At 43.1% G+C, this 25,278-nt stretch overlaps 2 protein-coding genes across 3 annotated transcripts in view; one reads left to right on the forward strand and one right to left on the reverse strand.

Annotated features, from left to right (window-relative positions):
* The window catches only part of MED1 (mediator complex subunit 1), a 509,499-nt gene extending 497,781 nt beyond the window's left edge, over positions 1 to 11,718 (reverse strand). The window contains exon 1 of the mRNA XM_069634720.1: positions 11,634 to 11,718. The gene's annotated coding sequence lies outside the window, so the exon portion shown is untranslated. The remainder of the gene's footprint in view (positions 1 to 11,633) is intronic.
* A 1,024-nt stretch (positions 11,719 to 12,742) lies between these two features.
* CDK12 (cyclin dependent kinase 12) overlaps positions 12,743 to 25,278 on the forward strand; it is a 629,271-nt gene continuing 616,735 nt past the window's right edge. The window contains exon 1 of one of the 2 annotated variants that reach the window (XM_069634721.1): positions 12,743 to 14,944. In XM_069634721.1, coding sequence (XP_069490822.1) covers positions 13,905 to 14,944 — 1,040 coding nt within the window. In that variant the 5' untranslated portion in view covers positions 12,743 to 13,904. The remainder of the gene's footprint in view (positions 14,945 to 25,278) is intronic. The other variant, XM_069634722.1, reaches the window with a different exon arrangement.

A 25,278-nucleotide genomic window follows, 5' to 3' on the forward strand; every position in this document is an offset into this window, starting at 1 on the left:
AACTACCATCCCATGGCCCAGGGAAATGGGAAACGCACCAACACCATTGAAGGTAGTAAAACATCTGGGAGTCCTAATGGACAACACCCTAACCCTGGAACTACAAATAAATGCAACAGTGAAGAGATGCTATTTCCTCCTCCACACGGCGAGAAGAATTCTACCTTTCCTCTCCTTCACGCACAAAACACTCACCATCGTCGCCCTAATCATGTCAAAAATCGACTACGCAAACAGCCTCTACCTCGGAATACGAGAATACCTCTTGAAGAAACTACAACGGATCTAAAACGCAGCTGCAAGACTACTCCTCAAACTATCCAGAAGAGAACACATCACTGCAGTGCTAAAAACACTACACTGGCTCCAAGTAAAACATCGCATCACCTTCAAAGCAATGTGCATAACGCACAGGGCAATCAGCGGACACGGAGCAGAATTCCTACAAAAGAAAATAACAGTCTACAAGCCAACGAGACCCCTCCGATCAAGCAACGAAATCCGCCTGGAATTCAAACCATACCTTAAGAAAAAACTTGGAGGCACCTCCTTCTACCACAGTGAACCGTGCAAAGCTGCGGCAGAAACACACACATTTTGCTATCCCTGCGTGGCTTTTGGAAGCCATCAGGCAGCTTCATGGGTCAATCTCAATATGTGTACAGTTGGATGGTGGAGAGTCTGGCACCAATCCAACCCCAACTAACCGTGGGGTGAAACAGGTTTGTGTGCTGGCCCCTCTACTATTTAACTTCTATCTTGCTAATTTGCCAAATGGCCTCAAACCGGTTAATAGATGGCCTCCAAACGTGGGGGAGGTTCCTGTGGACTGGCTGTCCTATGCGGACGACATTGTTTTACTAGATCATACTTATGTCGTTGTGAGATGTAGGTCTCCACTGATAAATTGGAACTAGTGGATAAATGCCTTGGTCTGGAATTTGGACAAGGAAGGTATAAATAACTGGTAAAGTAGAAAAACAATGATACAGACAGCCCTGATAAAGAGATTTGCGATTAACACGGCTGGATACAGTTATGAGGAGATCCACATTATTATTATATAAACAGTGCTTCAGCCCAGCTATAGCATATGGTTTGGAATCCCTACAATTGACTGTTAATAAATGGTTGAAAGTGATAGAAGGGAAATGTTTGAGTTTGGTATTAAATGTACCATCTTCAATTCCAATTGAGTTGGTGCAATTGGAATTTGGACTAAGATCATTAGCATATCAAGTATTTTGTAGGAAGGGTGTTTTATACATTTTAGCTCTCAAAGATCCCAAATGCGCATTACTTGAACTAATGAGCACAGTCATGAAAAGGGACTGGGTGAACAAAGTCTATCCCTGGGTAAAATTGGTTTTAGACGTATGTGAGCAAATTAATTGGATATCCATTTGGTTATATGATTTTTATCATTTCAAAGTTGAATTTGAGAATAAATTGGATAATTGGGACTGGGTATGAAATGAGATGCTTCTGTATGGGTATAACCTTGCACAGTTTGTCCATAATGTATCACCCATATGTGAGGGTGCCTTCTGGTTTAATTGCCTGAACTCTGGCAACATGGCTTTAATGTTGGCTTTATATAGTGTATGGAAGATAGCTGAAGGCAAAAAGTGCTATGAAAGGAAATTATTGAAATCCATTATATTTTAAATATGAATATGTGAGAAATTGTATAATGATTTTAGTATTAGATTCTAGCATTTTTAGGATTTTGTTTGTATTTATCTGTTGTGATATTAAGACAATAATTATGTATCGTGGACACATGTGGAATAGTTGGATTAACTAAAATCACGTTATATTAAATACAAATAAATTAAGTGACAACTTACTGTAAGGACAATTTCTACGCATTAGAAGGAATTTCCAAAGAAAAGAAGATCACATGCAGGAATGTAAGATTATCTTTCCAGCACTTGCAAAACAGTTTATCCTAAGCAGTTATTAAAACAAGCCACCAAGCAAGCCCAAAACAAAATGAATTACTTAAAAAGCTCAACACAAAACCAACACAATACACAATTGTGTGTGACGACATACTGCATACACCATCCATAAGAAATTGTTAAAGAATTAGCATCCGATTAAAAATACCATGAATGAAGATTATCCGCTCTCTGTGTTTAAGCACAGTTAGGACATTAGAGAAATGATGGTGCATTTCACTGACCAATTGATGAAGAAAAAGCCTCAGAACTTACCAAGCATGTGGGGACGCCCAGAAGTAAAAGGTAGTCACCAGAGCTGTAATTCCATACTTTAAGTCCCAGGGCTTATTGACAAGTTGACATGGACAGCGCTATCAAAGTATGTTCAGATATTCTCTTGTAGCGAGTTTAAATATTGATTTATAATCATAGTCAATCATCACACATTTAGCCTGTAAGACAGCGAAAAATTTTTTTATAACTGCACATTGGTACTACAGGTATATCTGTATTATGACCACGCCAACCGACTACTGCTAGAAACAATACATGCATGACGCCTTGTCTTCTCTAACAATGACCGCACAAAGATACTGCTTAATATGTAGAGAAGTCATGTGACAGTATCAAAGTTTGTAAGTAGGTTTCAAAATGGGGTTCTGCGATTTAACACGCAAACATTGGTTACACAAAAAGACAACACAAGACAGTAAGGACAAGTAATTTCTAATTTGTGAGCTGGAGTTTTTTGGCTTAGAACATTTTCATCAACAGATAAAGTCTGATTAGAATGTGTTGTGCCTTAGGAAAAACCTGTGTGTGAAAATGTTCAGTGCCACACTATTCCTGAGGAAATAGAGAACACAAAAATTAAACATACCTGTGAAATTCACCCAAAACGCATGCAAGTGGGTACATTTAAAAATATATATATATTTCAAGAAAAAAAAGTTTGGGTTATGCATTATTCGCACTTGTCTAATTGAATGCTCATTTTGTTTAGAAAGAATATATATATTTATTAAAAAACTGCGTACCAGAGTACGTAAATGGACTGCACTCCTAAGAGCAGCAGAGCTGTGGAATCCACTGGTCTGCAAGATAGAAACACCACGCTGTCCACAGCAACAAAATTTCCTTTATTGTAAGTGCCGTGGAAAGAAAAAGAGCAGGCAACGATGCGTTTTGTGGTTAACAAACCGCTTCATTAGATTTGAGGGAAGCAACACAAAGATAGGACATATGTATAGTATCACATGTCTATGGTTACTTTTCAGACGGATTTCTGAACTCTGACCTGATGGGCAGAGGTTCAGAAGGCCAGCCTAGTTTCTTGGAACAGGGTAACCTTCTGGACAAGCCAGACCAATCAAGGTAGCTTGGCGGCGGTCAAGACTAGGTCTCAGGAGGGGTGAGGGTGACAAAGACCTCAATGAGCACACAGTAAAGGAAACTTACAAATCACTCCCAGTCAAGTGTATATATATATATATATCAAAAATACAAACATTTATTCCAAGGCCTTTGCAATTCAACACACAGTAAGAAAATCACAGCAATACTATTAAACCAATACAATCCCATATATACAAGACCAATGGGGTCTGAAAGATGAATGCACCAAATGGGTCCACAACCTAAACAGGGAAGGAAGCAGGCAGTGCAAATAGTCTTAAGGCCCTTCTGCATCAAACAGAGTCCTAACTGAAAGGCAGTCCAATCCCTAAGATGAGGGGAGCCTAATGCTCAAATGTACTTGCGAAGCTGGCGCACGCGGTAGTTCAAATGGGCGAAGTATGGTCTTTTGTAGGGGCTGTAGCAGCTCACGAAGGCAAGTGATGTGATGCAGAATAGGTTCCCACTATGCGAGGAGGGTCTCCACTTGAGTGCAGAGTCGATTCCAAGAGTTGGGAATACTTTGCTAGTTCGCACTAGAACTGGGAAGGAGAGGGGCCCTCAAAGGCCACTTGTGCATAAAAATTGATGGATGCGCTAGGGGCCACCGGTTAGGTTTGCACTTACTAACCGACCCTCGGCACACTCCGGACCAAACTTCGGCTGTCGAGTCCACTTCTGTTGCAGGTTCAAATGCGGCAATCTCGCGGCTCTGCGGCTTTCAGCGACGAAGATACAGCGTTGACTACCCTACAAGACAGTGGCAATTTCTCCGCTCCTGGCGGATGGATCAGGCCAGTTCCGCTGTAGCAGGCTTCAGGGCACAGAGGACCACAGCGGCAATGAACTTGCAAAGTTCGTCACCACGGCTGGGCAACACAGTAACCGCATGTACTCCGGTTTGGGCACCCTCACTTTACTCCAGACCTGGGAACGACAATTGTACGAAATTCAGTCTGAGAGTGCTGTGAACACAGAACTTACAGGGTACCAAGTTTCAAGGGCCTCTTTGAAACGGGAGCGGTGACAGAGCAAAGGTCCTGTATAAGCTGGTCAGCACACTGGTTGGCCAAGGGACACTTCCAAGAAGGCTTAATTGCAGGTTCTGAGAATAGGTGGTCCCACTATTCCAATGGGTCTAAGCGTTTTTTGCAGACCTTCTAGGACGACCAGATGCAGAGGGGTACCACGAGACAACAGCGGGCTCAGGGTGCCAAACCTTCCAGCGGGTCACGAGCGGTTCCTCGACTCGGCTTCAGAGTTTCAGGATACTTGGATCCTATCCATTGTTCAGTGAGAACTCCAGAGATCGACATTGTATGGGTGTTTGAAGCCTTCTCTTATCCAAAATCTCCTTCGCGCCAAAACGAAGAGGACCCAATGGGAGATCTGCTCACATACAGGCAAACCATACTTGGACCAATCATGGACCACGGTGGTCCCAGGCATTCACAGCAGACCAGACTCTCTGGCACCCAGGATGTGTATTGGAACAAAAGTCCAGCCTACATCCTGTGGGCGTGCACAGAAGGCATGCAGAGGCCTGCGAAAGCTTGGCACTTTGCGGGAAAATGCATGCCCAAATAAGGACTGATCCGGGGCGGCTCGACCTGGGGACGGTGAAGGGGCAAGGTGACCAAAGGACAGGACAAAGAACCTCGTGGCTTGGCCATTTTGGAGCCAGGCCACCTAACCATGCCAAACGCGGTTTACCTGGCAGGAAAGGGTTAAAAAGGTACGAAAAGATAAGCTGCCACCAGTCCTGTCCAAGGCACATCTGCACTTCTCCTAAAAAATCCTTTAAGTGAGTGTAACTAGGGCCTTTAGAAATGACAGGAAGCCCAAGCGCACTGTACCGTAAGGTATTTTGTGCACTTGTAACATGCTGCAGAAACATTGCAACATTGACAAGGACTTAAGGGAAACAAAGTCTCCCAGTACTGACGGTCTTTAAGGGCATGTCGGTTTCCCCATAAGAAGTGAGCGAAAAGCCCATAGGAGTGCAGCAGAAGGCTGTGCTCCTCTGGTAAAGTCAGACTATGGTGTTTAAACTAAGCAAAAAGTTGGGGGGTACACAACTGGAGGGAAAATGAAACATTCAATGGAAATCTTTCCTAACAGTTACAAACAGAAAAATCCTGTAACCTCTATGGTATATGCACTGTTAGGTTTGCAATCGTCAGACATCTTGTAGTAGCTGGATTAGTAAAAGCTTTCAAAGTCACCCAATAACCTTATGCTGAAGGTGGCACTAAAACGGAATGCATCCCAGTACATATGTAGTCAGAGACCTAATATATGTGAATGTAAGCATATGAATTTATTTATTTGGATTTATAAAGCACCCAGCGGCCTGAAGGCACTGTGGCGCTGTTAAAGGATATTTACTTAATGACAGAGTATAGATCATTCATAAGCAGTGGTACAGGTAAAAACATGACAGTGTTGAGGGTGTTGCAAGGTTACAGAGGAACGGCATTAGAGGCAGTACATTTGGCAAATAGTCTAGTTGAAAAGATTTGTTTTTAGCACTTTCCTGAAAGTTGTGAGGGATTGTTCATTTCTTAAACTGCGTGGAGCGCATTCCAAGCTTGTGAAGCTAAGACTTCAAAACTGGTTCCGCCAGCTTTGGCTCTGTTGAAGGCTGGGACGGAGAGCAGGCGAGCGTATTGGTCCCATTTTGGTCTGTATGCCAGGGCCTGGTGAATTCTTTCTCCTAGATATGCCGGGGCTGTCTAGGCAAGGCATCTGTGGGTGATTTTGAGGGCTTTAAATGTAATGCGTTCGTTGATAGGGAGCCAGTGGGCATCTTTTCTTGCCTGTGTGATGTGATTTCTCCTAGGGATGTGGCTACAAGTGCCATTTGTAGTCTGTTCATGTTATTTGCAGAAGTGTCTAGGAGTAAGATGCTACAGTTACAACTGCGTTGCAAAATAAGTATAACATGCCTCACGTGTTTGCCGTTTCACCTCTGTGTGTATAAAGCCGATCGCTCTCTCAATCGTGCCAAATAAATTTGAATAAAGACCTGCGCTCATGGCAGAATGGCTTTCAATGATCAGTCTATGAGAACAGATGAATCGATTAAAAAAGAAGTATCTAACGGGGGATGTGGCCATAGAAAAACAATGGTTTCTGTTACTATGACATGCACAATGCATTCCAAAATGGTTCTGTAACCTTAATCAAGATGCAAATTGCAAATGAGCAAAAAGATACAAATGGATGCAAAATATGCAAAACTCTGCTAAAGTGCCAGATGCAATGATTTGTGTGCAAACCAGCAAAGGTATAAAGTGCTTAGTGCATTAAAATAGTAAGCAGTTAATACAAATAAATGTCAACATTCAATTTTGCCACAAGGACATTCCACATTGATAAAGCAAAGATTGCGTTGTAATGTAGACATGAAGCTATAGATCTCATGGATAATACATAATCTATGTGCAAATTAGCAATGGAGTGCAAAATATGCAAATCTCAGCATAGTGCTAGATATATTACATATGTGCAAAATCGAATCTAGTGCTTGGAATAAAGTGTCTAATGCAAAAGTTACTGTTTAAAAATGCTTGAACCCAAATGCAATTTAGCAATGTGGCTTAACAAAAATAAAGGGTATAAAATACTCTCTGCCATACTGAATGCATTGTATATGTGCAAATTGCAATATGGAAAAGTGCTATGTGCATACATGAAATAATTCACATGAGTTCAAGAAAGCATATAATCATATTACAGAAGGACACCTAATACATAAATGATAAAAAATGCTGCCATATTGATGACCAATGCTAAATCCAACACTACAAGACCTACCAAGAGGCAGAGATCAGATACAAATAGTCCAATCCAATGCAGACAGTTTATAAAATATGTGCATGGGTTTCCCTCAAAGAAAACAGACCTTGCGAATAGAAGTAAGAATATTAGATAAATTCCAAAAGTATGGAGAAAAAAAAACATAAAAAGAGAAAACAAGTCTGTGTTCTCTAGATATTCAATGAATATGCAACCTATCATAACCCAAACAGTTAATTAGTTAATGTCACATGAACAATTTGCTAAATATAGCACGCTTGCAAATGTGCTACCTATTGATTTACATGCTTGGACGAAAGCCAGACCTAGTATACATCCATAAAAGGTCCAGAAAATATTGCATGAAAAAAGGGGAAATTGCAGGATCACAATAATACTGGAAAAATCGATCATAATACCAACTGAGAACAGATAACAGAGAATGCAAAATGGTTGCAACATATGACAGATAAACAGAGAAACCCAAAATGAGAGCACAAGAAAGACAAGAAGCTGAAGGAAGAAAATAATTATAGAATGAGCATGGGCAACCATATTAAGTACCAATAACCATACTAAGTAACTAAACAATTCAGAAGCCCAAATAACAAATATATCATAAGAGAAATGTTAATAATAGTTCACTTGCCCAGAAAGGTGTAGAGTTCCTTATCCAGGTTATGTCCCCCGGGTCTTTTTGTTTCCAAATCTAAAATATATTTGGTCTCAGTTGGAGTTCACGATTTCCTCCTCTGGGCAATTCTGGAACTGAGTGTATGCCAAAGAATGCAAAACCATCCAATTTGCTGGCGTGGACTGTTTTAAAATGTACTGCCATGGGGTAAGTGGGATCAACATTAATTGCATGTTTATGTTGAAGCACTTGAAGATTCAATTTGCCAATAGTGCTTCCAACATACCACTTACTGCAAGGACAGGTGAGTACGTAGACCACATAAACAGTGTTACAGATGATCCTCAGCATGATCTTAATATTAGTAGCCAAAACAGGATGGCAGTAGTTCATGGTGTTAGTTGCATACTGGCATGCGTTGCATTTCGTACATCTATGAAAGCCTGGAATTCTTCTGCTTAACCAAGGTTCAGCCTGGATGTTGACATTGGGGCTCATATAGCTTGACACCAGGCTATCTTTTAATGACATGGATTTACGAAAAGTAATGTTGATCTTGTCATCCAAGCTGTTACCTAAATGTTCATCTAATTTAAGCACATGCCAATGTATGTTTGTTAATTATCCGGCGAATGTTGTTCGCCCCATTACCATAAGTTAGAATCAAACTAGTGTATCTTTTTGGGTACAATTCAGAACTGCATTAGATTTTAGAAGGGAGTTCCGAGCTTTCCCTCGTGCTTTAACGTAGGCCCTTTCAAGAACTTCTTTGGGGTATCCACGATTCTGAAATGTGTTGGTCATCAATGTGCATTCTGTGTCAAAACTTTACATTTTAGAACAGTTCCTCCGAATTCTAATAAACTCCCCGTATTGTATGCTCCACTTCAAGGACGTGATGTGGTTACTCATTGCATGTAGGGGTATGTTCGAACTTGTGGGTTTTCTGTAAAGTTCTGTTGTGAGTTCACTTTAACAAGAAGATCTAAAAATACAATAGCAGTCTTGTTGTGGCTTTCAGTGAACTTTAAATCTAACTGGTGCACATTTAAGATTTTCACAAAGTCCAGCAATTCTTCAGTGGTGCCTTCCCAGATGATGAATAAATCATAAATATGACACAGCCAAAGAGCTATTTTGTCTGTATATTTGCTGTTGTCTGGGTGCCATACCACACATTTCTCCCACCACCCCATGGTCACATTAGCATACAAGGGGCAAATGTAGTACCCCTGGCTGTTCCTTGGAGTTGGATATAAAATATATCAACAACTGCAAGGAATGGATATGTTATCCTTTTATTTCAGTTAGTGGTGCTACAATATATTTGATTTCAAAAGATTGGCATAACTGTGAGGATTTGTCATACTGGAAAAACATTTTTTGCTTCAGTTGAAGATACAATTTTGCTGACCACATATTATGACCCTGAAGAATACATGCAAAGTTATTTGCATATGAGTGGTTGAAACAGGCTGTCAGACATTATTTGCATAGCATAAATGATAACTGGACATTGTACTGAATTCAACTATTTGGAGGACATGTGCCACATTATTTTCACAATCCTTGTTACACTTAAATGTTCTACTTGACAGATGTGATTGTTTTTTGTTTCAAAGGTTATTTGATGCTAAGAGTGTGCAAGAGATATGAATGGATGTGACCCATTTGTTCATTTGAGTGGCAGCAATTTTTTTGATTGTTTATAGAATTGTGAATTACAGAAGACCCCTGATGAAGAGTTTGTAACTCAAAATGCATTGGGCCATACAAATAAATGCATTTTTTCTATTGCAACTGCTACAGAGTATATATTGTTTGAATTCTATTTTCTGAGTGCCATTAGATGTAAGTTTATTTGTAATAACAATCTGATAACATTCTTAATCACTAATTCTCTTATTGATTTTTTTTGGCCATTTGAAAAAGTGTGCAGGTGACTGGAGTTCCTTATTTGGGAACTTTACTTCTTATGGCAATTTTTACATTACCTGATTAATTTTTTCCACAATTATTTTTGTGTTCTATGAAATTATTGTTTATGATATTGAATTAAAGATTATACATTTAAAGATGAATTGCAACACCCTACTGAGGTATTGTGTGCGTCACCGTTAAAGTATGTTGAAGAAACTTGTATAACACCCTTGTGACTTCTACAATTTACAGCCCTACTTCCATGGACACATCTGAAACGTAGTGACAGGCCATATGCCATTGGTACTTGCTCGTCACAAGACCCACGTTTCCCACTGCAAAAGGAGAAGTGGGCTCATCAACCACAATCCAACAATAATACACAGTCGAGTATCACCCAAGGAGCTCACTATTCAGCGATGGACTTGTCAAAACATCACAAGAAAGCTACCAAGAAGAGGGGGCCAATCACAGAAGAACGTGTGTGGCTGAAGGTGGAACGTGATTGGCCCATTATCCAATCACTAGATGGTCTGGATAGTAACCCACAAGGATGACTGCCTACAATCGGCCATATTAAAGGGCGCAATTGATAGATGGGAGAAGGCTGTGGCTAAAAATAGCCATTGCAACCCTGAAGGTTACAAAGCATTTCACACGCTAATGATAGTGAAATACGAGCGGTCAGTGGCAGAAGATGGCAGACTTGTCCACATCAACAGCTTCATACTGCCTCACCCCACAGGACGAGTGGTTCCACTAGCTCAAGTAGGTCACTTTGGCATCAATAAAAGAAATGCAAGTATAAGGAAGAAAAATGGGTTCCCACGTTCTTGGCGTAATCAAATCGCTGTGACCATGTGAGATTACAGGGAGCCAAGACATGCTACCACCCATACGGTCAGAGCAGTCTGGAAGTCGAAGCCTCCCAAGCAGTCAAAGTTTGCTTTTACAAAAAGAAATCTTGGGCATGCATGGGCTTGCCTGTGAAAGGAACCCTGTGAAACGCGAATGGACCCCCTCTTTCAGTCAACAATGGCAACCCCATCTGTGGGAACTAAGTGACAACAGAAAATGCAACCCTCACGCGCAAAGGCATACACCGAAAGATTCCCGTGGGCTATCAAGAAGAACCAACGCCTGAGAGAGTCCCTACCTTTATCTGATGCTCACTGGCCTCTATGCTGAAAGGATGAGCCGTAAAGCGCACAATACCAGTCTATCCCCTTTGGAGCCACAAAGCAAATGAGAAACAAAACCGAACAGTAGATGAAATGACTAAGCGGAGAGGTGTTCTGCCATTTCCTGTGCAAGTTGATTATGGTATCATTAAAGATCACCATCTCGGCAATAAAATGAGAGCCACGACAAACAGTGGATTGCAACAGTGCGTGTCATTGGTCGGGTAAAGTGACTTGGGGTGCCTATTCGTTCAGAAGGCTGCAGAGGAGTCCCAACATCGAGAGCGAAGGAGAGGACTTATCTGAGAAAACCAGCATTGGAGACCCAATGACACCTAGTGGAGTGCCCCGAACCAAGTCCTTCATTAGGGCATGGGGTAAACCCTGGAGTTCATCCTCACACAATGAGGTTCGCTCCATCCCGGCACAATAGACAGCAGTGGAAGAGTTGATCATAAAATAAATGGCACAGCAGAAAAACAAGTAAACATGCAAGGGGTACAAAGGAAGGCTATGATTCAAACCACACAGTTTAAACTTAGATAAGCCGGAGAGATAAAAGATTTTTTTTTCTTTCTAAAAAGAACTGGAACAGAAAAGCTGCACTGGGAAAACGTGAGCTGAGCGTGAAGCGAGGGGCTGTACGGAACAGTGAGAATCGAAGTTGACAGGCTATTACGCCAAGCATAATTCAGTGCCACCCTCTCTAGGCGCAGTCCCTCATGCCCACCGCACCACCCGCCTTATGCCACTCACACTCTCAAAGCCGAACTGCACCTTCGTCCTCCGAAAATGATGACAAACACCGCCTCCCACCCACTCTCGTCTCGCGAGATTTCCGGAGAACAAGTCCAGAACGGAGAAGTTTTTTTAATTTCTCTAGCTATATTTATATTTGAACAGTACTTCCTACTGATTTTAAAGAATACTGAGGATAGAAGAATTGTGGTTGTCATTTTGCCGCAAATTCTGGCAGATTAGTTTCAGGTATAGAAAAGGGACTGGGAGTATGTGCAGTTTTTAGTTTACAAAGCTGAGTGAGCTGTAGGCTTTGATTCTCGCCCAGAGTAAATGACAGCCATAGGAGGCCTTAAAACGACAATGGTGTATCTCTCAAGCCTCTAAAACATTCAATGGGGAATGTTCTTTCACAACAACCATCTTCAAGTCAGGCAACCCGTTTACTTCTTTTATACCATTTAATGAGAGGAAAAAAAGTCTTGGTGATGATAAACCAGACGACGGCGCACATGCGCATCGTGGTTGACATGTCCGTGGCGGGTTGACTAAGACGCTGCCAGCAACAGCAGCCTATAAATGGAACGGGCCTTTCAATAGTGCAATGTGTCACTCAACGTGTAGTACTCAAACATATTAAAGTGTTTAGTTTTATTTTACACAACTTTGTAAAACATTGTTTTATCAGTTTCCTTATATTCTAAAAGTATGGTTGTATAGCTTCTATGTGTTGCTATGTATGTAACTGTAAATCTTTTCGTGCATATTTTAATAACTAAGTAAAATATGTTTGGATTTTCAGCTGATTAGTGGTCCCATCTCATGAATGAACAGCACAGTACCAAGATGGCCGCTGCGTCATAGTAGCTTGTCAGGGGTTTTCTAGCATGATGCCAGTATAGTCCTTCATCGATGTCAATGGCTGGGGACAGGAACGTTTCCTTCAACAGTGCTTTTCGGACCTATTCTGTACTTTTCAGGGATCCCCGTCTCAAATCACGAGGCACCCCAATCTTCTTTCCCAGTTTACCTCTTGGCTTCGTGGTTTTCTGGTTTTGGCTCTCGAGGAGACGGTTGAGTTCTCGCGAGGTGGTCAGCTCTCGCGGGAGCGCGCGCAGCCTCTCCTCAGTGTGCACCCAGAGCACCGCTTCGCTCTGACTGAAGTGACGGAGCCACTGGCAGTGGTGGAGCGGGCCTTGGCTATCAGCGACCCCCAGCACAGCAGGCCTCCTTACGGGACAGAGACGCAAGGCAACCTCCATCGAGGGCGAGGCCTGGGAAGAGCGACTAAAGGGACCTCGGTCTGAACCGGAACGGAGAAGCAAACATTTGCCAAGCATAGCGAGAGGTTGGGCCCCAGAGGAGACACTGCACTGTTAGAAGAGAGTGGGGGAAAAGTTCCACCCCAGCAAGCCCCCGATCAAGCTCCCTTAACAGGTTAGAAACTTGCCAGGGGTGGGAGGGCCCTGTGGCGAGAAACGCACCCCGCTGTGGACAGGGGCTGAATGTTTCCACAGAAGTGCCAGGGAGCCGCAAGGAGTGACTGACAGCGAGGGGAGACGAAGGAGAAAAGAAGACCTTTTGGGGAACGATACGTGCTTTCCTTGGAGGAAAAGCATTTGAGGGCGAGAGTGCAATCATTGTGAGAAGCGAGACGTGCCCTTGAGCAGACGAGTACCTTCTGCTGGAAAGACAGACCATTTTAAAGGAAAATAAATTCGTGCTCCTCATGAAGGTAGGATCTGTACTCTGAGCAGGTTGGAGTGCGCTGTACCTGAGCTAGTAGGGGTGCTCCACAGAAGGGGGCAGTCGCCCCCATAGAAGGAGAACATTAACAATTTGCATCCATTGCTCCTGAGATATCTTGCCTCAAGAAGGACGGGTGTTGATGTTGCAGGGGTAACGCATTCTTCAGCCACCGCCGCTCTTGCAAATACAGTTCACTTGCGCAGGACGTAACAGAATTCAAGAGAAATTAATTGTGAGACCAAATCGTCATCCCCGTGCTATCAGCAGTGTGAATTAATTATTGGTGGACCCAGTAGCCTTCAATTCATGGAGTCCCAATCGTGCACCACAGGTGACTGCACAGAAGTTCCTTTGTGTTGATGACTGATATCTCAGTGTGTGCTGACTGTCCGCTTCCTCGAATGAAGAAAGAAAAGGGATAAGCCACAAAGGCTCATTTACATACTTTTTTGGCAAGAGGTACACAGATTTTTTGTGTCAGGGGACACCTCTAATCTGTTGCTGCTTCCTCCTACCCCATCCCCCCAAAATAGGAGAGGAATGCCAAATCCAGAGCGACATGTGGCCAAGAAGGACTCCAGTGCATCCACGTCCTCGGCCCTTGCACAACAGGGCAACAGTAAAGAGAAGCACAGGTTGATTATCAAGCACAAGAAACACAAGACTAAGTATGTAAAGGATGGCTCAGAGCAACTCATGGTCACCACTTTAAAGCCTCTTGTTGAATATGATGATATTAGCTCTGACTCGGATACCTTCTCAGATGACACAGCACTCCGGCTTCAGAAACGGGAGAGTGATGAGAGGAAGGCTGCAGAGAAACTCGACAAGCTACACAAGCACAGGCACCATCAGCACAAGCGGGTCAAAGAGTTGATGAAGGCCAAACAGCCAGAGAAAAAGGTAGAAAAAGCAGTAGAAGCTCCTATCAAATCATCTTCTACCAAGGATCGGCTGTCTGTATCCTCCAAGAGACCTGTTGAAGAGACTGAAGAGTACAGCAAATCGTCACAATCTTCGAAAAGCAGCAACAAGGAAGCTAAACTAACCAAAGTTTCTGACAAGATCCGGAAGGAAAAGGCCCGGAAGGAGCGAGAATTGAAATCTGGTCACAAGGATCGCAGTAAAAGTCACCGCAAAAGGGATGCAGCGAAAAGGTATAAGACTTCGGATAGTCCGAAACGGAAAGCAAGGAGCCCACGGAGGAAATGGACTGGCAGTCCCAAGCAGGGTGACAGCCCCCATGACATGTCCTACTGCCAGGATTACGATATCAGTCCACCACGCTCCCATGCTTCCAGCAACTATGATTCCTACAAGAAGAGTCCCACCATCTCTTCTCGGCGGCAGTCCCCTAGTCCCTCCTACAAGGAGCCTGCTGCCTACCAAACTTGTGTCCGCTCTCCTAGTCCGTACAGCAGGCGGCAGAGGTCGGTCAGTCCCTACAGCAGGAGGCGGTCATCCAGCTATGAGCGAGGGAGTGGATCATATAGTGGGAGGTCACCAAGCCCTTACAGTCGGAGGCGTTCTAGCAGCCCTTTTGCGATGAAGCGATCCCTAAGCCGAAGTCCGATGACCAGGTATGTTGCATTGCTTAGTTTTCTTCAATTGGCGTTCTTTGTAGAAGTGACCAGGGTTGCGTGGTTGTGTTGGTTGATACCCAGCTAGTGCGGCCAGACTGACACACCCTCCTTGAAGTGTAAAGCTAAACTTGAGGAGAACCATCTCCGGTTCCGGAAGCACCTCAAGACCTTCCTCTTCTTCTGCCTTCGCTCCCCCTCTCCCCTGCTGATCTGTTCTCTCTTGGCACCGTGCACCTGGCCACCCTCTGTCCTTTGGGCCCAGGTACCTGCTCATCCTGCCACCCTCCCGCACTGCCTCCGGGCCACCCCTTGCACTGGGGTCTGTATCTGTACCCATACACCCCCCCTTTTTCTTCCTGCACTTATCAGACCTACCCTGTCTGCTGCCTTTAAACCTAGCACTTGTGAATTGCTGGCTGCATTACCACTGTTTGTTGCCTTTATTATTTATTTATTTTTATTTATCTGTTTCTCCTCTGCTTTGCACTCCCCCCCCCCCCCCCCGCCTCCCATGCACTTGCGCGTTCTCAATGTCACTGGGCCTAGTAAGTTCGCTGTTTTGTTCTACCCTGTTCCCCTCCCTTGCCGCGCTCTGAAACACTTGTGTACGAGCGCGATAGAAATAAAATATCAATCAACTGACACTTTTAATGCACAGTTTGAAGAAAAGCTGCTATACCTTTGCATACATTATTTGAGTTGAAGGCTGCCACATATGTGCTGGCAAGCTGTGTTGGACCAGGTTGGTGCTTCCTGGCAGTTTGTTGGACCAGCTGTTGCACTGTCAGTATTTTCTTGATCAGACCCCTGCCCTGCACCCACATTGTATAGTGAGCTGTCAGACTGGTCCCCTGTGGTGTGCACTATTGTGTCCCATTGACGCACGTTGGTGTACAGCATAAGGCAAGCTTGAAACATCTCGCCAAAATGTATCCCTTATTGTGGAACCCTATTGCATTGTCCGTGGACCTTTTTTTAGCAAATGTTGCAAGATGGCAGTGAATAGGCGAAGAAGGCATGCAGAAATAAACTATGCTCTACAAATCCAATCATTTCTGTATTCTATATTGCGTGTCCTTGGGTGTCCATGCAGAAAGAGGCGCAGTGGGTCCTCTTTGGTGGCAAAAGCGACTGCCCAGGAAAGAGGTAGAGTAAGTACCCATCCTCACTCCCTACTCCATGTCAAGCTGCGCATTTCTGTAGGCCAGGGATGGGATAATTATGCTCGAACCGTGAATAGCTTATTTTTCATAAACTTTATAATGATAGGTGTTGAATGTATGAGACACGATTTCCGTCTAGGATAATGATTGGTGTTTTTTTTTCCACAATACAAACATTTTTGTGGTAGTTTGATCAGTTGTTCGCAGTGACTGACTCCCAAGGCAGACTTCAGCTGCACTGGGCCACTGCCCTTCTCAGTACAACGTGCCCTGTGAGTCCGTCAGTATTGTGTTGCTAATAGAAGTTGAGTGGTAGCGGCTAATGGTGCACAGACGTGTACGCAGGGAGTGGGTGTGTGTGTGTGTGTGTGTTTTTTTTTTTTTTTTTTTTTTGTAACATTGATCAGAATTGTTTTAAACGTATGTTACTGGCTTCGTAAAGTTAAAACCCGGAATCTCTTCCTTTCCGACGGTAGATTTCCAGTGGCTGTCTGCTTTCTGGGGCTCTCTTCCATCGCCCCTGAGGAGTCACTTTAAAGTATAGCGTTGCGAGTCCCGGCTGCGAGGGCTCTTATGTAGTTCTGCACTCGGGTTTCTGCTCAGGGTACCGTGAGAACCAATCATTTGTCATTGGTTGGAGATCTTGTGGAGACCGTACGCACCCACACTTTACACATGCACCCACCACAACACCATACGTCAAGCAATCGCTTACACTCCGTTTCCCTGTTTTGAAATGCACACCATTCCAGCCACAACACACTACGATCTCTCGTACATATCACTAATTTCCTGTAAATGCCTTCCAGCAAACTGGGGCCGTGCGTTCACTGGGAGGAACTGAATGCTCCTAAGTCGACAAGGTTTACCTGCTTTGAGTCCACTACTATGGTGCCGTATAAAAAAAAACAATAACAATTTCAGCGAACTTCTTGTTTTGAGCACACAGTGCTCTGACTTGGTGCCCTGTTGATCCGTATTTATATTTTCAATGAGGTGTGGAGTTAACTTATTTTCCAAGTAGCTGTAGCTGTCGGCCTTTTAGCACTAGTCGTCTGATTTTTTTTTATTTTTATTTTTTGGGAACCTAATAGGCATTGAAACGTAACTTTTACTACTGAATACATTATGGGAATTGTACATTCTCGTGTAACCTTACAACTGGTTTCATGTGTAAAACTAAAGGTCGGCACTTTTCAACCGGGTTGCCAGATATTCTCACAACCCCAGTTATCCACCTGAATTCCGTTACCTGCAAGAGTGTGTATGTAGGCAATCCTTCAAATTCTGCTACAACACACCATGTTCCCCATTCTGAAGTATTCACCCATTGCGACTGAGAGTGTGGTCACTGATCACGATGGTGTATGCGATTTAACGTGAAACACGTTTTTCGCTTTTTACATGGCCCAATCAAAACGCATATTTTCCTGTCTCACAAAGTACTAATGTCCTTAGAGTTAGAAAGAATGACCCTCACGTGCCATTCTGTATAAGGGTAACCCCCGCACTTAGGGACTGTTTCTGTACCCCTACAGTTCTCTTGACTCGTCGCGCCTTGAAACACTTGTCTATAAGCGCACTATAAATGCCATATTATATCGTATCGAGCAGTATTTGCAAAATTGACTAGCAGGCAAAATATCAACATTTGCAGCGGAAAAGGGTTTGGCAATGTTTCCCATGTCAGTTTAAACAATCGGATATAGCAATTCTGATGAGCTGTAATCCATTGCCATGGACAGCGAACTGCTCAGACAGTTTGCATCTGTATTCCATTTACACCCCTCCCCACCACCTCCCCTCATACATTACCTTGTTCATGGTTGCAGCCTCGCCCTCCATCAGCATCTTTACATTTACATCTCTGCACTCTAACCCATCCTCCACACCACAGTAACATTCCCACACTTCACCCCCTGCCACACCAGACATGGCACCTACCCTCCTCATCACTTCACAGGCCCATCAACCCTGCCACTTGCTCCAGCAGTCACCCTCTCCCAGAACTTCACTTAACTGCCCACAAGCCTATTCCACTCTCGATCCAACTGGCACATATAACCACATTTCCCCCACATGCATTACCTCGCTCGCCATCTAAATCAAATCTCCCACATTTTCATAGCATCATATTTTCACACTCCCCCATCCACTAGCACATCCAAACCGCGCCACGCTCACCCATCACTCACCCACCTGTTACAGGAACATCTAACCTATCTCTGCATCACCCAATCTGCAACCATCTATCCATACCAAGACAGGCATGTATCCACCTTCCTTCCTGTCCTCTACTTCCTTGCGCCCGAGGTCAGCAGATATGAGAGGGCTCTGTAGGGAAAGTTTTCAAGACCAAAACATACGTTTGGAGGGAAAATAAACAGGTTTTAACACAATGGGTTTAAAAGGGCATGTGTTTGTTCCTGTCCTAGGTATATGACTCTGGGTTGTAATCCCAGCTTCCCCCTTGGATGGACATTTAGAATCCTAATCGGGCTACTTCGTCTCACTGAGCCTGTGCTCTTTTACCTGCAAATTTTGAGGCCAAAAAATCCAATGCGCAAAAATGGACAACTGCAAACTTTCCCTGTTGTAATGTTGTTTGGTAAAGATAAAGCTGGGTGCACCCCTGCAGAGTAAGCCCAGTTATGAACTAGGCTGCCTTTTTAATTTATCAGGTTAAACTCATGTGCTCTTGAGATTTTCTTTGCGTCAACCCGGTGCGTGTTGGACGTCTTCATCCAAGCATTGACCCGGGATTGTTTTTCCCTCCATGTTTGAAATTCTTCCAAAAATTCTGCACACTGGCTGTAGGTCTTGTTTAAAATATTCACCCCAATGGGGGAAGGGATGCTGTTAGTTGCATCATGCTTAAAGAGATGCATGTGGTGGTGCCTGGAGCATCAGGTTGGCTGAAGGAGAGATGGCACCATCAGAATTAGTTTCCCACAGTTTTGCACTGTGGTGGGAGAGCGTGAATCTTTGTCACTTGGATTATGCACCAGTCACAAAGACCTTGTGTGGCAGGGGCAACAGCAATACTGCAGAGAGTTGAATCTGTGCAATTTGGGACATGTGTTTCTCACTGTTGCGAGACTGGTATGGATCTAAAGGAAACGCAGACCTTGCTGCCCCTTTCCCATTGTAATAAATGTGCATCCGGTCTGTGTTGTGCCTGTAGGCCGTATTCATGAGCTTTGATGGCACACCTACCTCCCAACATGACAGATTGGCCCGGGTCTGAGGTACTTTTGTCTGCAATGCAATCAAGCCCCATAAAGTTGGCCGGTGTTTACTAAATTCCTCTCGAGGTTTTGGATTCTAACACTGTTTAAGGTAGCAAGATTGCCACACAATTGAACCTAGATATAGCAACACACCCTTTAGGGATACTAGAGTGTCAGATCTCTGAACCGAATTAAAGTGTTTGTTGATACCTCACACATTCAATCCCTCTATTCTGTTCGACGGTAAATAAGACCACATTGTGAGCTGGAAGAAAAGGGGCGCCTCGGATGCACAATCAAATCGCAGAAAAGGCCTTTTCTGTTCAATAGGGTGAACAGTTTGTTATTTTCAGCTGCCGATGGTTTATAACGTACTTGCACTTTTTGTCAGAGGTCTCTTTAATGTGTTGCTCTCTAATACTGTAGGTCTAATTTTAACCATACATCCACTCTGATAAAGTATAGCTCCAGCCAGACAAGCACCTTTTCTGTGAAAGAATCTGAGGGGAGCCTCTCCCTTTTTATCTTCTAGACGTCTAATCACTTGTGGTCTTTATCCGGGTCCCAAGATCTCCCTTGTGTTCTGCATAGGAAGTTGTCCAAATAGTGACGCAAACTATAATGCAAGAGACATTTGCTTACTAGTCGCCACAGTTTTTCCCTTCTTTGCTCTCGATTATATTTGAAAATTGCTTGGGCTATTTGCATATAGATTAATCTCTTAGGGTGGCCAATGTACTTGCATCTAGATGAATCTTTGAGGGTTGGCAATACTGTATTAAACTAGGTGCATTTATATAGCCAATGGCCAAAATTTAGCCACACTTTCAATTCACCCCTTCTAAATCCAGCTGCATCTGCACATCCAAGAACCAGCCAGGACACACAGGTACATATTGCATTCCATGCCTATGGATACTAGCTGAAGTCACAGCCACCCACCCACACACATCTGCTATCATGCACTACTCTAAGACGCATTGCACAACACCTCTGCCATTGGAATGCAGCTATCCCCCTTGACACAAATTTGGTCTAGCTGCACACAGAATGATTCTCCTGCTCTTGCATACTCTCCATACCACCTCTCTGCACCCATCTGCATGCTTGCTCGACATGGGTGACTAGCAGGGACTGGGCCACCCCTTTCTACCTTCGTATAGGCTAAAATGCACACGCACATTCTATAATTCTGATACATTTCCCATACCTGGACTTCTGTCCCCCATGGGCTTAAAATCTACAGCACGTTGGGACCACACCAACGGTGAAAGTCACTATACAAATGACAATTACATTGCATTATTGTGAAAGAATAATTCTTTCATATGGAGCTCAGACTAAAATTGAGAAGTTCTGAGCCCACTGTAAATGCTGTGTGGTAAGGTTGCCTCTATGATCGGTTATGAGCAGTTTATTGACACATTTAGTAAATGCTTACTAACCACTACAACAGTGCTGTACTACAGCATAAGGTTTGATTTTTAAAGTCTTTCTAACATGCTAAAACAAGATTAAATACGTTTTGCTTATTGTTATTAAAAAAAAAGGAATAGTGCATCTATCTGCACAGGGGTTTTGGGGTGTAGATAGCCCTGAGGGGAGAACATAGGGTTCTGTTTTGCCGTATTATTGGCCCTTCAGTAGCACAAATCCAAGAATTGAATTTTTATGGGTATTCTCAACAATACATTGATATTACAGGAGGCCGAATTAAGGTAGAGAAACTGACATGCAAACAGCAGGGTCCAAACTTGATCGGAGCTATTTAGCTCTTAGATATAGCCTAGAAGAGTCTGGTTGGCTCGATGGCAACATCGACCAGGAGCTACATTTATCTCCCCAGGCGTACAGGTGTCATAGAAAAATACATGTTATGTGAAGTGTTTGGGAATGTGTATAAATGGATCTACGTGATTACCGCGCAAAATCCTGCTGCACAGTGATCACATAGATCAGTCGGCAACATCCTGCATACCCTACCCCTCCCCACCTGCTTATCTTTTTGGCAGCACACATAGAAGTGTGCTGCCGACTCTCCTCTCTATGCCTGCAGCATCAGTTACTTCCACTAACGTGGGTCAGAGCAGCCGCCGAAGGGTCCCTTTTTTTTTTGTTTTGATCATCTTCTTTTATTTATTTTTGTCTCTGTATTTTTCTTGTCCCCCCCCCCCTCTTCCAAAGGTGTGGAAGCAGGGGACAACCCCACAATCCCCGGTCCACATGCTCGGCATTATGGGATTCGATATTTATTTCTTTTGGGTGTGCAAGCCGAACGCACAGTAAATGAGCATTCAGGGTTTTTTCTCCTTGTTTTCAGGCAATACCATATACATGAGCATTTGAATAAATCTAGAAGACCAAGCATAATGCCACACCAATCCTCACTGCATCTGAACACACTACATTATATGTCTAGTATAATGTCTCTTTAAGCTAGTTATCACTGCTAGTAACTGAACAGTCCCCATCATTCTAAATACTGTTCACATGCAATGTAAGGCTCTTAATTCATGTTTGTTGAAATTATGGTCTGCTGAGGGGCCATTCCCCCCCCACAGTCCTTTAAGGCCATAACAATGGCAGTATGTACTATAAAACTATCCTGTAACACAACGTAACATCTAATGGACAGATGAATTGTAGTTCGCGTGACGTGGGAGTGGAATTTGCAGTATGCTTCATATCTTCTCCTCGTTCCCAAGAGATAGCTCCTGCTTACTGGATGATGCCGGATAAGCAGGATCTGTTTCTAGCTCGTGCTCATCAAATCCTTATTGCAATCACTGCATAGTTGACTGTCCTAGATTTACTATAGAATTCCCCAAACGTGTTACTTTTAAGAGCGCTGGGTGTCTCAGAGGAGCTGTCTGCAGCCGGGACGCCTGTGAGGAGCCGTAGCCAACTCATTGCTTGAGGCAGGGTACTCTGCATAGCTATGGGTGTAAATGGAAAACTGAATAAGAAGCCATCCCAATCCCGTCTTAGTCCACAGAGATACTGCAAAGCATGCACCCTCAGAGTAAACCACAGTCCTATGCAAGTCCTGACTGTAGTTGGCATCGAGATTTTAATTCAGCAAATCAGCCCTTTTTAAATTAATTGGAAACATCCTAACTGTGACTCGGCATGAGTGAAGGCCTGCAGACAAGATTGTAAAAAAATAACACTAACAGGGGTAGGTGCTGTTGTAATGAAGGAACTTTTGGGAAAGCCTTGAGCACATTGTTATTGACCAGATCAGTGCCTTCGTTTGGAGGCTATATTTCCATGTAGTGTGAGGACTCTTCTTTTTGGATTGTGAACACCCCAAATATAAGCTTAAGGAGGTTAGTTGATCACTATCTCTTTATACAATACTTTGGCTTTTCCCCTTGACCGCTTCTAGTGGGGGAACAGCTGGATGTTAAGCCATTGCTGGAATTATTTGACCCTCTAGTCTTATGCAGCGGTTAATGCTGCTTTGTGCTGCTCACCAAATGTTGATGCTCGAGGCCCCCACTGTGTCCCCATGGGTGGGTTTAAATTTGTCAGTTGGTACCTGTTCACAAACATCTTTTACAAAATGACATTGGAAAGTTATTGCCCACTGATTTGGGAGGAGGTGGTAGTTAATCCTATTATCAAACAGTGGGATAGATCGAACTCAAGGTGCTATTGGCTTATCTCCCTTTCGGACTTATGCCAAATAGTTTACTAGAGTAATTTACAATAGTCCTTGATTGCTATCTGAATTTCATTATGGATTTTGCAAAGGCACATGCTACAGTTGATCAGATCCTGAACCCAAGATTGTCTCAACAAATGCGTGCTTTGTTACAAGAGCCAAATTTATCTGGGGTTCATGGATTTGACTGACCCTGTTGTTTTACGTCAACCAATGACAAATGTGAGCTGCCCGCTCTTGTCTATTCTGGCTGGGATCCACCACCTTTCATCTAGTATTTACTATAGTCAGTTAGCAGATCTTTCTCATAACTTTCCATCCATGCAAGTGGTAAGAGGCGGGGGTGCATTAGCCTCTACATCAGTTTCTTACCCCATAATTTAAAGGTAACCTCATTTGACTCACCTCTGTATGCTCATTGGCCTATGCAGATGGTTATGTTCTGCTGTCATAAAGGCGTTGTTATTACAGCCAATGGTAAAGGGTTGTATAGATTATGACTGATTGGGTTCTGAAATTGAACATCCGTAAGTAACGGGTCCTATGAACCGCTAATCTTGGGGGAGGATTGCACTTAATAATTGGCATCTGGTGAGGGGATAGACTGAATTGGAATGGGTCAAGCAGTTTTGCTATTTGGAGGTCACATTTTCGGACAATCTTAAAACTTAACTTCTCATGTCAAAAAATAGAAGAGAAAAGCTGGAACAGGTGAATGGTACATTCCTAAGATTTTGTAGAAAATTGAGGGGGATAATTTTTAGGACCATCCTATCATTAATTTATGCATCTGTCTGTGCCAAAGTTTTTCCTTGCATTTTATTCTGGTGCCTGCATGTTGGAGGCACCTAGAAACTGCCACATCTTGTTTCATATAGAATTAACCCGAGTCTCTCTCTTTTTGTGTTTGCACATGGTAAATAAGCACCGTAAATTACACAATTGTTCAGAACCGGTCCTTGAATGTCAGCATGTATGTGTAGCTGTTGGCTGTTAAGTGACACAAAAAAGCCAGACCATTGTTTAAGCAGTGCTAACTAAGCTATAGATAAGGGGGAAACCCTTAGTTGAAAATTACTTGCCACTCAAAACTGGCCAAACGCACACAACATATTTTGCCTGGATTGATAACTAGTGAGCAAGGCATGTTGCTTATCCTGAGAATTCGTGGGATCAACAAGTGTAGCAGTTGTAGGAAACGTGTTAAATGCTTTTGTGATGGTATCTTCAAAGTGGGCTGAACGCGATTTACTTTGTCAAGCCTACAGATTGTTAAAGTATCTCATCCATGGATACACAGGAATGCAAAAATGAAGCGTGCAGGAAACTTCTTGACACAAATGATTACCTGGAACTTAGTGACAACCCCACCATAGATTACATACTCTAGAACAAATTAAACAAGAGTGTGGATGCTCCTCTACAGAGAACGAACATGGATCAAATACCCTGTTTTTAAAAATGTTTTTGTCATATGATTTACAGCAAACCTTACACATAATACAAATAAGAACAAAAAATATACATCAACTACCTAAAAGCAACGTAGTTCATATCATTTGATCTAAAACAGTCTTTAAAAAGTGATAAAATGCATTAGTAAGTGACAAATTCCCCCCGCCCCCCACATCAACCTGGACCAAAACACATTTATCGAATAATCCCTGTCTGAACAAACTGCTTCCTTAAACCTCAGTCTAGTAGAATTAAAAAAAAAAAAAAAAAAAAAAAAAAAAAATTGATACAGTGACCTAATGCTTTGTTTCATTCGAATTGGAGGCAGCTCAAATCTACAGCATTCCAAAGTGCTTAGTGCATGACAGACCTTCCAGTGTTTGGTCCTTTCCCTAGAATGCAATTGAGTCATCCTAAAACGTATATATAAGGTGCAGACTCTGATGCATGGAAAACTCTGCAAAAACAAAGGCAAACATTCTCTTTTGTGACATTTTGCGTATTCGGAGTATGTGGAAAAAGAGTTGATAGAACCATTAGTCACCACCAATTCATACAAAAAGTTTCTGCCTTACCACTCCTGGACGATAAAAGAGCTCTTCTTCCAATGCGCCAATCTCAGAAGATCCTGCATCCTGCTTTTAAAACAGATGATCGAATTAATAGATAAATCCCTCATGATGATGTTCAAATCACCATACAATGAATTCTCGGGAGGCTGCATCATTTTGGAATAAATTGACCACTGTCTCCAAGAAAAGCGTGCCTTTTTAAAGAAATCAAATAAAGCTTGTGTCACATAACATAGTTGGGGAT

The sequence above is a fragment of the Ambystoma mexicanum genome, chromosome 13 (genome assembly GCF_040938575.1).
Source record: "Ambystoma mexicanum isolate Mex_15411 chromosome 13, UKY_AmexF1_1, whole genome shotgun sequence".
Classification (NCBI taxonomy): Eukaryota; Metazoa; Chordata; class Amphibia; order Caudata; family Ambystomatidae; genus Ambystoma; species Ambystoma mexicanum.